The following is a 17,201-nucleotide window of genomic DNA, read 5'->3' as shown; positions in this document are numbered from 1 at the left end:
ACGTTTGTTTGGATCGTGTTAAGTTTGTTTGAATCGTGTTGCGTTTGTTTGTTTGAATTATGAAACTAATCTAACTCCATACTGCAGTCGCTAAGGTAAGAATGCTGTTGGTAAAACTGCTCTGAACTATAATTTTATTAACAATAATATAATACTAATAATACAAAAACCCATTGATTTGATGTATGCAATATTTAACACCATTTGGTACTTTTTATTTATTATATCCAAGTAGATGGTTTACACACATTAAATTATATACAATTGCAGACTTAAAACATAACTTTGACATTGCAACATTACAATCGTCATTCTTTATACATAATATGCATAATAATCACAACAACTCTCATCTGTTTTCCAGATCATCTCTGTGTAATCCAGTATGGAACCAAAACTGAAAGCTCTCCAGTGTCATTTCACCTGGGGCATAAATAAGGCTGACATTGAAGACCTGAAAGGTATTTCGGAAAAACTCCTAGATCGCATAAAGTCATGCCACGCTCGCTACCACCCCATTTATTTAAACATCTTAGCATTTGTGAGCCACCTAGAGGGAGACAGTGGTGTTGCGCTAGGATTTCTTAAAAAGGCAGAGAAGGTGCTGAGAGAGAGGACGGATGATACTGAGCTGCTGGTAACCTATGGTAACTCTGCCTGGGTTCACTACCACGCTGGGAACAAGGATGAGGTGACGGTCTACCTTGAGAAGCTGGAAGAGCTTTACAAGGCCCATCCCAAGGTCTCTATGAACCCCTGTGATCTTCCCATCATCCATGGAGAGAAGGGCTGGAGCTTCTTGAGGCTAGGGGTCACCTTCTACCAGAGGGCCAGGGACAGCTTCCAGAAAGCCCTAGAGGGGATGCCAGATAGCGTGTCCTTCAATGTGGGCTATGCTGTGGTGCTGTACCGGTTGGAGGGCATGGGGAGGCAGAGAGGAGCAGGGGGAAGAGAGGAGGCTGTGGATGTGATACAGCTGAGGAAGGCCTTAGTCCTGGATCCTGACAATGCGGAGGTGATGGTCCTCTTGGCTCTGAAGCTGCAGAACCAAAGCACAGGCAGACAGGAGGCCACCAGGCTGGTAAAGCAGGCCCTTCGTCTGGCTCCAGACGTGCCCCAGGTCACCCGCTACGTGGCCAAGTTTCTCAGGTTGGACGGCTCCATTAAAGAGTCCCTGGAGTTGCTGGGGAAAGCCTTGGAGCTCAGCCCTAACTCATCCTTCCTGCACCACCAAGTAGGCCTCTGCCACAAGAAGCAGATGATCAAGATGCAGGAGGAAGGGAGGGGGGCGCCAGGGAGAAGGCCTGTGGGAGGGGGGGTCCCTGTGGCTAAGATGAAGGCTATGGCAGCTGACTGCATCCGTCACTTCTCCAGAGCCGTGGAGCTGAAGCCCTCCAACAACCACGCCCGGGTGAGTCTGGCTGAGGCCTACGCTGACCACGGACAAATGGAGGAAGCCACCAAAATCTTCATGTCCCTGGAGAAGGACAAGAACTTGCTGGAGTCTGACCGTCAACACTTCCTCTGCTGCTACGGGCTCTACCTGCTCTACAAGAGGAAGACTGAGGGAGCAGCCGTCACTCAGCTGAAAGCAGCGTATCAGATACCAGCCAAGAGCGCTGACCGTGAGCGAGCAGGGAACAAGCTGAGGATGATAGCAGAAAGGTGGACCAAGCAGAAACCACGAGAGGCCCAGGAGATACAGGCCTTCCTCACTGACCAAGACAAAAAGGATGTGGAGAGAATACAAGCAGAAAGGAAGGAGAGGGGGAAGCAGGAGAAGGAGAGGAAGAAGAGAGAGACGGCTGGAATCATTGATGACCTGGCTAGTGCCTGTGATACAGGCCTGAGATTTGAATGATAAGATGCTTTTTTCCCCAAAACATATCTAATGTATAACTGTTCTATTTTTAAAGGCTGTCCTATTACACATCTGGTCATGCAGTTTGTGCAGACAGTTCTTTGTTGAAGATCCTTTAATTAGTAACATAATTATATTTTATTACTTAAAATTGTAAACTACTTTCTTATTGTGGCCTTAGATGATTGACATCAACATTGTAGCTTCATCAGTCCAGTTACATATCCTAATCTGTCTCTTGCAAAGGGTACTGAATACATATTTGGGTGTATGGATTAATATATCATTATCAATGACATTTACATTTCACATGTACTTTTATAATGAATGAATGGTAGCTTAGAATGCAGTTTGTGATTCTCTACTCTAATGAAAATCCATGTAATAAAACACTCTCAAATGACATGGGTTTGCCTGTCTTTCTCTAGGGTTTAGGTTGGTAGGTTGTTCTGTTGCTTTGATGGCGATGTACACCATAGCGTTTCAAGATGTTCACTGCAAACGAAACTAAACAGGAAACGAAACTAAAGGAAACATTGTTTACTTACTCGTTCATCAAGACACCTGACACTATAGCTAAGGCAAAGCAAACCTGGGATTGCGCTAACGACTGACGACTTCGCACCTCAAAATGGCTATTTCCAAAAATACCTGATCTGTAATTCCAGATGGGAGTTCTCAGTTCTGTGAAATTTAGTTTGTACCGTAGTTTGGAATATAATTGCGAATGGAGTGAGGGTTATAAAACAAGTAGGGGGCTTACATTTGGAACAAGCAATTCAATCCCAACGTAAAACACAATCGTGTGACACAATCTTACTTTCCGAGAACCAAACCTGATACTCAACCGTGCTATTTACACACGCCTACTACAATGAATGTCACAGCCCATTGTCTTTGGCCCACGCCACGTCACATGTTTATAAGTTTCGTTTTTGATTAAAACATAAATTATGTGTTTGACAACTGACCATGTTGCCTTATCATTACAGATCGACTTACGTAATACACAGCCTATAAGGTAAGGATGTTGTTTAGTAAAAGTGCTAGTCTAAACTATATTAGCTTACTGTAAAATCTAATAATCTAGTAATACAAAAACGAATTGAATTGATGTATGCAATACTATTTGTCAAAACTAAAATACTTTGTATTTACGATGGCCTTGCAAATGGTTGACATTCATTAAGATAAAGATAAATGAAACTATATAACAGAACTTTAATAACAGTTTTGCAATAGAACAATAGTTATACTTCATACATTAAATCTAAACTAAACAACCATCACCTGTTTTCCAGAGTGTCTCTCTTTAATCCAATATGGAAGCTAAACTGAAAGCTCTCCAGTGTCATTTTACATGGGGCATTGACAAGGCTGACATTGAAGACCTGAAAAGTCTCTTCAGAGAACTCTTAAACGCTAAAATGTCATGCCATGCTCGCTACCACCCCATTTATTTCAACATCTTAGCATTTGTGAGCCACCTAGAGGGAGACAGTGGTGTTGCGCTAGGATTTCTTAAAAAGGCAGAGAAGGTGCTGAGAGAGAGGAAGGATGATACTGAGCTGCTGGTAACCTATGGTAACTCTGCCTGGGTTCACTACCACGCTGGGAACAAGGATGAGGTGACGGTCTACCTTGAGAAGCTGGAAGAGCTTTACAAGGCCCATCCCAAGGTCTCTATGAACCCCTGTGATCTTCCCATCATCCATGGAGAGAAGGGCTGGAGCTTCTTGAGGTTAGGGGTCACCTTCTACCAGAGGGCCAGGGACAGCTTCCAGAAAGCCCTAGAGGGGATGCCAGATAGCGTGTCCTTCAATGTGGGCTATGCTTTCTTGCTGTGCCGGTTGGAGAACATGGGGAGGCAGAGAGGAGCAGGAGGAGGAGAGGAGGCTGGAGATGTGATCCAACAGCTGAGGAAGACCCTAGTCCTGGATCCTGACAATGCGGAGGTGATGGCCCTCTTGGCCCTGAAGCTGCAGAACCAGAGCACAGGCAGACAGGAGGCCACCAGGCTGGTAAAGCAGTCCCTTTGTCTGGCTCCAGACGTGCCCCAGGTCACACGCTACGTGGCCAAGTTTCAAGTGAGTGATCTCTTGAAGGTCAAACTGCTGAGCCAAGAAACTGGTGAACAGCAGGCCATCAGCCGGGCTCAGGGCGTGCCCCAGGACACCCACGATGTGGCCAAGGCTCTCAGGTAGGAGTATTGCAGGGGTTATTTTGCTCTGTCTAATACCCATTTTTTTTATATATATATATGAACTACATGACACAAAACCTACATTTAACCAACTATTCATTTTGATTGTATGGGTGGAGAAAGGGGGGAAAAAGTCCAGATTTTAAATGCTTTTAAATAATGTACCAATGAAGAGTTAAAAAGTATCAAAAGACATTTAGTCAATTTCTTGAATTCTAGGGTCAAAATGAAGGGTAGTAAAGGTTGTCCACAGCCATTTGGCAAGTTGGTTTCTTGTATTAAACTATTAAGAAAAACAATTATGAAAAACAAAAACACAAAGTATGTTCAGAAACGCAAACAGTCTCATTTGGAAAAAATCTGCTGTGTTTTGTGGAAGTTTGGGGAGGCAGCAAACGAATGCATGTTGAATGTTGAAAATAAAACTTTTCTTTACTCGGTGATCTGCACTGTAAACAGAGGATCCAAAAAAGTTAGTAATGTGGCACGTTTACATCTTTGTGTATTTGTTTAGCTTCAAAGTCCTCCAAAGTAGCATACTTAGATTGTCAATGTGATTTACCATTGGTTGATCAAAAGCCTTTTTTCATGTTTTCAATTCCAGTAAAGACAGTGATCTTAAAACTAAACTATGCCAGCTGGAATGTCACTTCACCTGGGACCTGAAGAAAGATCACATCGATATTAGAAACCTCCAGATCAGACTACAGAACAACATTAAACAAGATCTGGGCAGAGGTGCAGGTGTTTCTCGCTCCTACATCTTTCTGGCTTATGTTAAGTATCTCCAGGGTTACCCTGAGGAGGCCATGGAACACATGTGTGAGGCTGAGAACCTGATCAGAAAGAAACACAGAGACTGTGAGAAGCAGCTTATTGTTGCCTATGGTGACCTGGCCTGGCTTCACTACCACAATGGAGATTACACAAAGAGTCAGGGCTACCTGGAGAAACTGGAGCAGATCAAGGAGAAGTTTCCCGTGAGATCGGGATGCCTTCACGCTGAGGTGTATGGGGAGAAAGGCTGGACTTTCCTCAAGTTCTCACGGAAGAACTACCACCAGGCCCTCGAGTACTTCCAGAGGGCCTTGGAACTACAGCCAGAGGAAAGTGAATGGAACATAGGCTATGCTATTGCCCTGCATCGTACAGAGGAGAAGCGATCCAGTCCCCAGGACTCCCTGGCTATCAAACAGCTGAGACGAGCTTCAGAGACCAGCCCAGAAAATGGGGAGCTGTTGGCCCTGCTGGCCATACAACTGTCCCTCTACAGGGAGTTTGAAGAGGCAGAAGAGCTGGTGGAGAAAGCCCTAGACATGTCACCTGACGACCCAAATGTAATGCGCTACGTGAGTAAGTATCTCAGGCAGCGCGGTGATGTCGACCAGTCGATTGACCTGTTAAAACGAGCCCTTGATCACACAGGCCAATCTGCTTTCATCCACCATCAGCTGGCTCTCTGCTACAAGAGCAAGAAGATTAAGATGCTAAAACAACAAGGAAGTTATCATGCAAAAAAGGGTGAGGTCAAACGGCTGAGGTGTCTGGTCATTGAACACCTTACTAAGGCCACTTCTCTGAAATCCTTCTTCATCTTTGCTATGGCTGAACTGGCTCTGCACTACGGGGAGGATGGTCAACATTCCAGGGCAGAGGAATTGTTCAAGAGCACCCTGAAAACAAGCGATGAGAATCAGGAGCCTGCCCAGATTGTCCACACCTTCTACGCTCAGTTCTTGCAGTACCAGGCCAAGTGTGAGCCGCGAGCCATCGAGCACTACACCACTGGCCTACAGTTGGACAAGGACTCCAGGGAGGGGAAGGAATGTGCGGCTAAGCTGAGGAAGATTGCAGAAGCGAGGGTGGCCAGGGACCCTTGTGATGGAGAAGCGTGTGGGTTGTTGGGGCTGGTATACAAGATACAGGAGCAGAACAGCCAGGCCATGGAGTGGTACAAGAAGGCACTGGAGCTTGACATGGAGAATGAAGACTACCTCTCTGTTCTCTTTGAGCTACATATTAACTTACATGAACAAACTGTCTGAATACCATGCTATCCAGATATGGTTCAAAACCCTCTTTGCCAAAGCTAACAAGATTTCGTTCATGTAACCCATTGGCCAAGTTCTAAAAATCAGTACACCTCAGCTATTTACAGACACTATAATGTGGTTTCTAATTGACCCAATATGAATCACTAAAGCCAGATGATCATATAAAAAAGTTCATGTTTAGCCCGTTGATATATAGTGCATTAATTCAAACATGTAATGATCTTAAATCTGTAACACTGTGATTCTGTATGATCTATTTGTAATATTCGTATCGTCCTGGTATGCTATGCTGCTTTAAGGTTACTCTTAACCATAATGCATTTTCATCCTTAAAGACAACAAAAAATTGTTCATATTTTTTATAACATTTAATATTTATATTGAATGAAACATAAAATTAGAAACGAACATGACAGTTTACTTTTTGTGCTGTTTTGAGTTAACGCGAACAATGACATCAGTGTATGTGTGTGTGTAGTCTACCTGTCAGTGTCAATGCAGTTATACAGAGGGTATTAGAACCTTGTAATCAAGTTACCACCGTATGCTTGTCAGTCCTACAACTGCAACCTCACAACTGTCCTCAGCATGTTTCCTGATCATCAATAAAATCACCTGGAGACCAGTCCAGCTGTTTTATCTTCTTCTATCAAAACAAGTATGGTCCTTTGACACATTGTCTTGTTTGGACACAATAAACTTAGTATCTCAGCATAGATACCTTCAAGACGAGCTGCGTATGTAGCACTAACATATTTGGTGAGTGTCAGCTAATTAATCACAGACTTGTGTCAAACAGCCATACCAGTATACACATGACTTTTCCAGAAGCACCTTCCACCTCATAAAACTTTGCTCATCATAAATATTCCCACCAGATCTGGTTAAATGTAAATTGGTTATGCTGATTCACCTGCTATTAAGAGGTTACCACAAGAACCTGGAGCGGTTTGACTCTGTAAAACATTACTATGAACCCAGTGGAACAGTCAAAAGTACAGAGAAAAATCACATCTCAAACACTGAGTACTTGATGTAAATATTGGACCCAGGTCAGAGTTGTTCTAATGTAGAACAGAAGTTCTGGGTTAGGGTGATAGTGGAAATGATTTCTTTCTCAATGTAGTTGTTTATAATGTTCAGTGTAGTAAGAGTCTTTTGTAACATCAACATGGGATCTGTCATTTCATGACTGAATTAGGAGCATCAGCCAGCTTCATAAAGAGTCCAGCACATGTGCATTTTTGTAAAAAACAACAACAAGACAACAACAATGATCTCTATCAACCAATGGCATCCCTGCAAGAGAGGCACGTTAATGATGGCACGCTGACAGATTGGTTGAAGAGGGATGGTCTGTATATTTGGTTGCAAATGCTGCTTTAAAAACAGGAGTTTTGGTCAGTTTGAATGGCGCTGTCTATGAAGGATTGTCAACAAATCTTCACAAAACGTCAGCTGATACAACACTCCAAAAAATACCCTTTTGTCACCTCCGCCAATACACTTGGCATGACACATGAAAACGGCAGAGAAGAACACCTCTGGGAAAACACTAAGAATCAGCCGTGTTGTTGTTTAAGAGTTTGGCCTCCGTGTTGAAGGCTATGTAGCAGTCTGCCGCAGTGCTGTCTGGGCGGGGCTTACTAAGGACTTCCTGGACAGGTGATTGGACTTCCTGTTTGGTTTCTGGGGGGACGGTGCGTGAAGCCATGGATTTTCTGCAGTGGCGTATTCCCGTGACGGTGGCTAAGACCAGCGAGCTGGAGATGAGGGCAAAACCACTGAGGAAGAAGGTGGCTGTATAGGTGCCTGTGGTGTCCACCAGCCAGCCTGGGGAGAGGGAGGTTATATTATAGTTATGCCACATTCAAAGCATAAATCATTCTTACATGTGGAGGGCAGAAATTACATAACTGAATACGTTTTGTTCAAGTGATAAAGTTATATATTGATGAGATTCAGGATTACAGGTCTAATGTCAAACTAGTAAAGTAAAAGTAAATTAGTAAAAAAAGTAAAAAGTCATTCATTTACCAGTGAGGTCCACACAGTGAACTCAATGACATTACTTTTGAATATACTATACCCTTTAATTACATCTCTGGCGATGCAAAAAATATTGGGACTAGGACTGGAAAGCTTACCTCCTATTGGTGGGCTGATCAGGTAAGGGATGGCATGCAGGAAGTAGACAATCCCCAGCGCAGAGGAAAGGTAAGGTGTTCCCACCACGTCTGAGGTAACCACGGGGATGAGGGCCACGTAGGCACCATCAAAGTACCCGTACAGGACAGAAAAGGGGACCAGGAGGGCGAAGGATCTCAGGAGGGGGATGAAGAGGCAGCAGAGGCCCTCCATGCCCACAGCCACCATGTAGCACACGGCACGGTACGGCTTCAGGCATCTGAGGGGAACAGGACAAGCTTTTCACTTCCTGTCAATTAGCCAATCGTGTTCTCGACAATATTAGCATACGATTTACACATTTCTAAACAAAAAAATATCAACAACAACAACACAGGGAGGGAGGGTGAGTTGTTTTGACTGTGATACTAAAATAATATTTTATGTAAATATTATTTGTGTACACATCTCTATACCAAATAACAACACAGGAGACAGTGTTCCTTCTACCTCATGTCAGTGAGCCAGCCAAACGTGATGTTTCCTACGATGCCGATGACCCCAAGTATGGACATCAGGAAAGCAGCCTGGTGATGGCTGACACCGGCGTCCAGTGCATACGGCACCAGGTATACAAACGGCAGGCTACAGCCACTGGCCAGGAACAGGAAGGACCCAGCCAGACCCAGGAAGTCAGGCAGCAGCAGGAAGCGGTAATCCCTACTGGACAGGAAACAGGGCCAGTTGGTGGGTCGTTGCTGCAGGGCGGGGCTAACAAGGACGCCATTGTTGTCCTTCTCTGTCACCGTGGCCACCTTCACGGGGTATGACCCGCGTTCAGGGTCCACTGGGAGGGGCTCCTCCTCCTCCCGCAGCGTGATTGGACGGAGCAAGGCACCACAGACGCAGAGGTTGGAGACGAAGCCTCCGAGGATGAGCAGTGCTCCTCTCCAGGAGTAGTGTTCAATCAGGAGCTGGACCACAGGCGCCAGGACAAAAGTACCAATACCACTGCCAGACATGGCGATGCCGTACGCCAGGGCCTTTCGCTCGCAGAAGTAGGAACCCACCATGGCAATGGCCGGGGTGTAACACAGGGCAAAGCCTACACCTGCAACCATAAATGTGACTTTTAGAAATGAAGACACCAGTTGGTTAAGGATCGAATGAAGTGCCTTCTTAGGTCTTACTATTTTATACCCTTGATCTTTATCTTCATATTTATAGGACTCCCTGTAACTTGTATCTCGTATATTTGATATTTTCTATATTTAAATTGTTACTCTGAGTGCTGTACTGCTGCAGTTGCAAACTGCAATTTCCACACTGCGCGACAAATAAAGGATTATCTAATCTAAAATAAAGACCCTTTCGATAAGTGTCTTGTTTTTTCATGACAACTTACTGATATGTGGCCTCTAAGGTGTCTGTTCCATAGCGCCTAAATGTGAGGACCCCCAGGGTGAGGTAGAGGTTAGGTGGCCTGTGAGATGCCTGTTCAAATGTCCTTACCTGTGAGGACCCCCAGGGTGAGGTAGAGGTTCTCCAGGCTGGAGGCAAAGGAGCTGAGAATGAGGCCAGTGGAGGAGAGGAAGCCTCCCATGATCACAGCCACTCTGCAGGACAGACGGTTCCCTATGAAGCTGCCCATCGGGGCTGTAGATATAAACGCAAACAAACATATCTGTTAACGTTTCACTTCAACGTAAATTCCTGAACAGTGATAAATAATAAATATGACGTTTTGTGTTAGATGAGTAAACTGTTGTTTAAAAACACTGTTGTGAAAAGTCTATGATTTATCTTCTGTTCTACTTCTACTTCTATTATCATGATATGTCAGGCAGCAAGTACACATCAGTGATCCCTGATCCCCTAGTGCCAATCTAATAGCTCTATAGTCAGCCAAGAACCATGCTGCAGCCTACAGTACCTATTCAGCACCTCAACATTGCAATTCCTTTACTGGCCAGTGTGAGGAGCTATCGGAGACACCACACAACAGAACATCACACCAAGTTGTTAACTGTTCTAGTCATATGGACAGAGGCAGTCACACATAACTTGTGAAGCACCATTACCGTTTGAAAGGCCCAATGGTTTATGGGCAAAACCTCTGGGGTGCGTGTGTGCTTCCAATCTTACCACAAAGCATGGTGGTGCAGTCCACCAGTGAGTGGATCCAGGCGGTACCAGAGTAGTCTTTCCCAAAGTGGATCTGGAACTCCACAAAGAAGATGGAGATGCATCTGGAATAACACCAGGAGATCGAGAGCACAGAGGAGGGAAATACAGTTATACAGTATACAAAACTATACAGTTCATTGTGTACTTTTTGTTCAGATTATTAATATACATATATATGTTTATATAATATGTTATATGTGTTTACACATGCTGATACAACATACAACGTGACTTGAGGTAAAATATCTACTTCCATGACTTGCCTTTTCCTTATCTTTCCTTATTTTTTCTATCTATGTGACGTTGATAACAAATCTCTCTGCCTCGCACGCACGCACGCACGCACACACACAGCTAGCATGCAGATAGGCTTTCTCAGGATCTTGTTTGAGCTCTCTCCAGGATTATGTCATTAGCAGGTCGCACAGAGAGATTGGGAGGCTGGGGGTCGTGATGCAATAGGCTAGCCTTGTGTAAGACTAGGCTGGGTGGCCTGTGCTGTTTAAGAGGGGGACATGGTGTATGTTCTTGTGGTTATACTCTGTATGCCTCCACAAATACCCTACATCCTGAGCTGAACCACACACAGCAGGTACCTTTCTAGGCTGGTCAGTTGTTGAAGAGGGAAAGGCTCAGAGCAAAAGCTACAGGAGTGACAGGAGAGTGAAAGAGAAAGGGAAGAAGAGGCCAGTCCTGAGAGAAGGGGGCGAGTGTCACGACCCCACTAACTCTTCTTTACTTTCGTCTGGGTCACCTAAGGTTGTTCTCATGCCACGTCACTGAAACTCCCCATGTCATATCAGATCCCACCACTCGCTCTCGCCCTGCCTTGACCTCGTTTGGTCTTCCCCGTCCATCTCCACACCTGCAGCTCAGTCCCTCATTAGGCCCCAAGCTTGAATATACTTATAGATCTTCTTAGTTTTCTGATAGATGTTTCTCATCAAGTTTGACAGATTTCTTCAGTCCTGTTTTCCCCAGAGCTGCCTGTTCTTGACCCTGTTTGCCTGCTTTCTGGACCTGGGATCCCCTGGCTGGCCCTTGTCAGTATGTGTTTGCCTCTTTGACGGATATCCTGGTTTTGACCTTGCCGGATTGAATAGTAAACGGAATTCTACTTGCAACTTAGTTTGTTTGTGGTGCTCTAGGGTTAAAACCTGCCAACACCAGTGAACTTTTCAGAGAGAGCAGGGGACGGAGTGAGAGAGCAAAAGTGGAAAGATGTTGGAGAGAGAAGTGGTGGGAGGGGGGGGGTCTAGCGAGCAATTTGTTAAACCTCCCTTTCCTCCCGCCTCCCCAACAGTTCACACCTGAACAAACAGCACCACACATGCGATAAGTGTGTGTGTGTGTGTGTGTGTGAGTGTGTGTGTGTGTGTGGAAGGGGGGGTGAGCAAGCGATAAACTGTTCGTCACTTAGGGTCAAATAAATGTGCAGGGCACCTGAACACTGTGTACCGGCGAGAGGTTGTTTTTGAACAGTGAGAATACTGCCCCCAAGCCCCCTCCCCTGCTTTCTTTCCTCACAGCTAAGACAGAACCAGAAAGACCAGAGATCTGACAGAGATCAGGGCAGGGCCGTGGTCATACAAGTCTGTCAAGATCAGTCCCTGAATCAGGACTAACTGACTGGAATATGACACTTGAAAGAGATGTACACACCCTTCTAATCCACTGTCTACCCCTATTCTCTAGCCTTGATGCATGAGAGCACGTACCTACTATAGTTACACATGCACACATATACATGCATACACCAGGCTCTTCACCAGCTTCCTACAACCAATTACACAATCGTCCACATTAGCTGTCACCTCGGTTAATAGAACTCTGTAACCAAACAGAGATCTAAAGGGCCAAGAGGGACCAGATGGTGTTGTCATACCAAACCACCCTGGGTGTGTGTGTCTGTGTGTGTTTGTTTTAGTCAAACATCAGACTAGTCAAAGACTCAGACTGCTGGGTTACAGTTGTCTAACTAGTATACGTTAAAATCAGGGTGTAGCAGAGGTCATTTGGGCCAGCATACTCATAATGAAACCACATGAAAGTTCTTATTTTGGCAATCACTAAAGGAGTAGGCATGAGACCGGGGTTAACGTTCCAGCAGTGATATTTCTATATTGTGTTTACCAAGGTTTCGGGTCACTTTAGCATGTTGTCCTGTAGCTGTTCCCTCTGCTAGAGTAGCTGTGCATGTTGTTTACACACACCTCTGTAACCTGAGCTCGGTGGGTTACTTTCTCCTTGTGTCGCATCGTGAACCCAGTCTGCTTGTCAGTCTGGTAACCCTGTCTGGTTGAAAGTGACACTTGCTTCAAGGTAAGCTAAACATAGACTTGGCTATGATCTATATTGACGATGTATGTGTTTCCTCTTGTTTTGAATACCAGTGTGTTACTCAAGCCAAGATAATCTTCCATAATATAGACCTGGCAATGCTATCTCATCTTAAGGAGAAAGCTACATCTCTTTTTTGAGATATTATGTTACATGTTGCTGTACTGCACTTAAAAACAAAAACAAAACTGAATTTGTCTCACATACTATAAGGACATATTTTATATGATATTGCTGGTAATTTTGACATTATGATGCAACCAGTAGTCTTAATAGCATTGCCAGCTTAAGGGTCAGTGGTCCCCTACATTAGACCCATTCATACTGTTCAGACCCTGGGGTGGGTTGGACCCAGAACTTGCTCAGGCATAGCGTGGCCTGGATGATGTGTGTGTGTGTATGTCGAAGGATGTTGCTTACCTGGTGACGGCCCGCGTGCAGATGGTGACCATGAAGCAGCCCATCACGATCACCCAGCCCCAGCCCCCATCAGGAGGGGGCACTGGGGCCCGCTTCCTCCCCTGAGCCATTGCAGCAGCGTGCACCATGTTTAGGAGCCCTCGCTCTCCGTCTCTCTCTTTTCTTCTGTCCTTTTATCTGTCTTTATGGTGTCTCTTGTTGTCTCAGGCTCCTTTTTCTATATCTTCTCTTCTTTTGTCTGCCAATTCCCAAGGGCAGGTGTCCCAAGGCAGGCTAGCTCTCAGCTCAGGCAGCTTGGAGAGGGAGTTCCAGAGTGGAGGCAGTAGCTAGGCAGACCCAGAGCTCCCAGGAATGGTCCTTCAGCCTTTAGTTACCACAGCTGCTGATAGGTACAGGATATACCCACTCTGGACCGTGGCTGGACCTCCATTAATAAATCACAAAGTGGACAGCAATCATTAACTGACCTTTGGAAAGATGATGATGATGCATTAACCAACACCACCAAGATCTTTTCGAACGTCTGCGGGAAAATCTAGGTCCCAAAGTTGTCCAGTAAATGTGATCTGTTACCAAGTGTGCTGGCTGTGACTGAAAAGTCTCTTCTGGTCTGGTCAAGTCTGGTCTGATTCTTCAAGTGACACCACCACCCTAACCCTAACCCTAACAATTTAAGTCAGCTAATGAATGTAGGTGTATGCTGACATGTCCTTAGACACACTCACAAACATACACACCCACTCCTTTAAGAAGAGACGGTCCTAATTTGGTGTTTATGACCTGTGTGTGTGGTAACTCCAGATATCCAGTTTTACTCTCTGACCTTGTCATCCTATGAGACCCTTTTGAGTACATGTTCCACGTGCCTGGCTCTAACACGTTAGAACAACATCCTCCTTCACCCCAAGGAGCATAACAACAGGATTCCCCATTTGCTAAAGAACATCCAATCAATTGTGATATAAAGCATTCCAATAATAGTATTGCATTGGTTATCATTAAATACATGTTAACTGAGGAAAATACACTCACACTACTGCCCTTTCTGACTTTTGTTTGTTTCAAAAACACATTCCCCTCAGCACATATGCATAAAATTAGCATACAGTTTTAGAACATTCCTTTACTTTAAGCTCTCTAATCAAGCTATCCTAAAGGCTGGTTTGCAGGCAGTTGGAGAGTGTGAATGATTGAACTGCATATCTGCATGGCCCCAGCTGGCCAGCCCGTGGCAACCCCAGGCAGTCTCCCAGGGTGCAGTTACACTGCTGCACTGCAGGGGGCCTGCGCAGTCTGGGTTCAAAGAGTCCAGCACAACTTTGAGGGTATATCTAGTTTATATAGCCATACACCTGGAGATTTATTACAGAAATTATATTTGATATGGTAGCCAACCACTTAATAGAAAACAATCCAATTGTAGTGGGGTCCAATCTGAATAACTAAATTGATTTATACGAAAATGTATTTTTAGTTAAATATCGTATTTTAAAATATTATTTTTGATGGATAATTGAAATTACCACGGTGTCAAAACGTTTTCGGTATTTTGTGGGCGCGTATGATTTCAGAATAGTGCAGTTGCTGTACTATGTCTCTGAAGTTGTATGACCAATAATCCAGAAAGATTCTGTAAAGGCAGGCTAGTAATAACATGATAAGAATACTTTGTTCTGCGTCCGTTGATAGACCCCAACATACTGTAGCCTACTGGACTGGTCACGCGGCTGCAGCTTAACCACTGGCTTGGGTCTGAACATTGCAAAAATATGTCCAACTGAGACATTTTTCTTTGCGTTATTTTAAGCTTGTGAAAGACTCATTTTTGTATGCAACATTCGGTAGCCTAATCGTTGTTTATTCGAAGTCGTAGGCCTACATCTTTTCCTATCGGGCTAGCCGATGTGTTCCACTTACAGTAGCTACTGCAAGTGGAACACGTTCAATTGCCAATGAAGTACAACGTGCAGACGTGAAACATGTGGGAAAGATGTAATGTTAATTGTAATGTTTCTCGACTTGATTATATTATAAATAATGTACTTGGAAAAAAGTTAACCTTTTTCGATAGTTTTAAAACTTTACACTGGAACATCATTTATTAGGATAACACAACATTCATCAACACCTGAAAAAGACGGCTGCAGAAAGAAAAGAAAAAAAAACATTTGAAACATAAATGTGTGAAAAGGAATGCAGCATAAAAAAACTATTGAAAAGTTTGCGTGACTTCAGAGAAATTTGTAGGGCTATAGCCAGACTATAGTCGTTTTGATTTGTGTCATGATTTTATCCGTCATTACCTTTTCTTTGTCACTCTCAGCCTACCCAGCTTTTCGTCACTTGTTAAGCCTCTTCTCAGCAGCTTCATCAATTCCAAATACCAGCTCGTTCTCGGTAGCATTTAGGATGAACCTCGATTCCACTGTGCCGAACCTTTGATCCTGTCTTTGAACTTCATAGCGCTATAAGGATGGCTGAAGTTAGCATACGAAAGTGGCCGGGCAGAAATCGCCAACCCCCACTCTTTCTAACACACTCCTCCCAACACGTGAAAATAAATTATGCAATTATACACGTCTTAACATCGTGAGCAAATGTACCCTAATGTACAGTTCCTAACTGACAGTGAATGGGAGACTGGGACACCTCGGAATTGGCTACTGTGCGTCAGTGAACTAGAGATTGTTGGCTGGTGGCCATTTACTACCTTAATTGACGATTTCCAACAAGTTTTATGCATCGGCGTAAACCATTAGCTGTGGTACACAACATGTGCCCTGGCCTATTCAATAACCGTTATGACAGCCAGTTTTAAAACGCCTTTATTTCTTGTATCCCCTACAGCTCCTAACCAGGAACATTCATTCACATACAATGTGTAAGGCCTGCAAGTTAAAGCAATAATATTATATACAAATAAAAACAACATGCATTACCCTCTGCTATCAATTGTCTGCATAAATAAATTTATCACAGATATTTTTCTGGATTGAGGCATTTTCTCTGAGGGTAAAGAGCGTGAAAAGGACCCTTCGCCCAATCCTAACTTCCAACATGATGGTGTGGTGTCATGAATGTACTGTAGATGATGAATCATGGCTAGTTGCTCAGGTTAGGCCCAATATCGGTCCTGAATCTGACTCTCATGTGAAAGACCTGGATGGGTGAAGGGAAGGATGGACATAATGGTCTGAGGGAAGGGACACATAACAGACCAAGACAATAGAATATACTTTACCCAACAACTGAAGGTCAGTTCCAGTCTTTGTACACCTCAACACACATGGACACAGTCTAGTATTGTTTCAACATCTGTTTAAATGTGCAAAACAGATGCAGTGACTTTTTCATGTTTGACACTTGAGATTGGACAAAAATAAATCATTAGCACATAATTATATAACATGGGAACAATTATTGGGAAGAGGCCCCGGGGAAGACCCAGGACACGCTGGAGGACCCCCGGAAAAGCGGCAGATGATGGATGGATGGAGAATTATTGAAAATAATACACTTGTATATTGTGGATTAATTCTGGTGTTCCCACCTCTCAAGAGCGCCCGCCCCCAACCCAAGCTCTTCTCCTGTCTGGCCCAACAATGGTAGAATCATCTCCCCACCTTCATCAGAGATACTGACTGTCGCTCCACCTTCAAGAAAAGGCTAAAGACGCACTTGTTCCGGGAGTACAACGGTACTTAAGAAAGATTTGTTGGATCATATGTTAGTTTTTCCCCCAGGAACACAATGACAGTTATCGAGGGACTTGTTGCACTTGTTGGTTAGTTGTAACTGATTTTACTACTTGTACTCGCTGTGAATAAATTATTGTTGCTTGCTTACCTCCAGGTACACTAGCACTTTCAAAGATCATGCTGTTTAATTGTAATTTGTTTAACTACATGCTCTTTTGGTTCTACTCATTGGCACTTATTTGCTTCATGTTTTAGTTACCCGCAATGTTTTTGGGTCTTGTTGTTTATGATAATTGACCTATGCCATTTTT

At 44.1% G+C, this 17,201-nt stretch overlaps 3 protein-coding genes across 3 annotated transcripts; 2 read left to right on the top strand and 1 right to left on the bottom strand.

Moving 5' to 3' along the window:
• The first annotated feature begins 53 nt into the window (after positions 1–53).
• ifit9 (interferon-induced protein with tetratricopeptide repeats 9) lies at positions 54–2,257 on the top strand. Its single transcript, XM_047032531.1, has 2 exons — positions 54–95; positions 365–2,257. Exon 2 carries the CDS (start codon positions 386–388, stop codon positions 1,859–1,861), a length of 1,476 nt encoding a protein of 491 aa, XP_046888487.1. The 5' UTR covers positions 54–95; positions 365–385; the 3' UTR covers positions 1,862–2,257.
• A 110-nt stretch (positions 2,258–2,367) lies between these two features.
• ifit10 (interferon-induced protein with tetratricopeptide repeats 10) lies at positions 2,368–6,289 on the top strand. Its single transcript, XM_047032529.1, has 3 exons — positions 2,368–2,882; positions 3,163–4,061; positions 4,669–6,289. Exons 2-3 carry the CDS (start codon positions 3,184–3,186, stop codon positions 6,107–6,109), a joined length of 2,319 nt encoding a protein of 772 aa, XP_046888485.1. The 5' UTR covers positions 2,368–2,882; positions 3,163–3,183; the 3' UTR covers positions 6,110–6,289.
• A 178-nt stretch (positions 6,290–6,467) lies between these two features.
• Positions 6,468–15,824, bottom strand: slc16a12b (solute carrier family 16 member 12b). The gene is made up of 7 exons (XM_047032530.1): positions 15,496–15,824; positions 13,193–13,616; positions 10,391–10,494; positions 9,758–9,901; positions 8,756–9,356; positions 8,266–8,525; positions 6,468–7,951 (listed from the first exon to the last, which is right to left on the bottom strand). Exons 2-7 carry the CDS (start codon positions 13,318–13,320, stop codon positions 7,674–7,676), a joined length of 1,515 nt encoding a protein of 504 aa, XP_046888486.1. The 5' UTR covers positions 13,321–13,616; positions 15,496–15,824; the 3' UTR covers positions 6,468–7,673.
• Positions 15,825–17,201: the final 1,377 nt, after the last annotated feature.

The sequence above is a fragment of the Hypomesus transpacificus genome, chromosome 13, assembly GCF_021917145.1.
Source record: "Hypomesus transpacificus isolate Combined female chromosome 13, fHypTra1, whole genome shotgun sequence".
NCBI lineage: Eukaryota > Metazoa > Chordata > Actinopteri > Osmeriformes > Osmeridae > Hypomesus > Hypomesus transpacificus.
Note: the sequence above shows the minus strand (reverse complement) of the source record. Positions and strands in the feature narration are given on the sequence as shown.

Bases quoted from the DNA above. Each gene is read 5' to 3' on its own strand.
- slc16a12b (XM_047032530.1), bottom strand. From the start codon at position 13,320: ATGGTGCACGCTGCTGCAATGGCTCAGGGGAGGAAGCGGGCCCCAGTG. The intron at 10,495-13,192 runs GTAAGCAACATC...GTGTTATTCCAG, and splicing joins TGCACGCGGGCCGTCACCAG to ATGCATCTCCATCTTCTTTG. The intron at 7,952-8,265 runs GTAAGCTTTCCA...CCCTCTCCCCAG, and splicing joins GATCAGCCCACCAATAGGAG to GCTGGCTGGTGGACACCACA.
- ifit10 (XM_047032529.1), top strand. From the start codon at position 3,184: ATGGAAGCTAAACTGAAAGCTCTCCAGTGTCATTTTACATGGGGCATT. The intron at 4,062-4,668 runs GTAGGAGTATTG...TTTCAATTCCAG, and splicing joins GATGTGGCCAAGGCTCTCAG to TAAAGACAGTGATCTTAAAA.
- ifit9 (XM_047032531.1), top strand. From the start codon at position 386: ATGGAACCAAAACTGAAAGCTCTCCAGTGTCATTTCACCTGGGGCATA.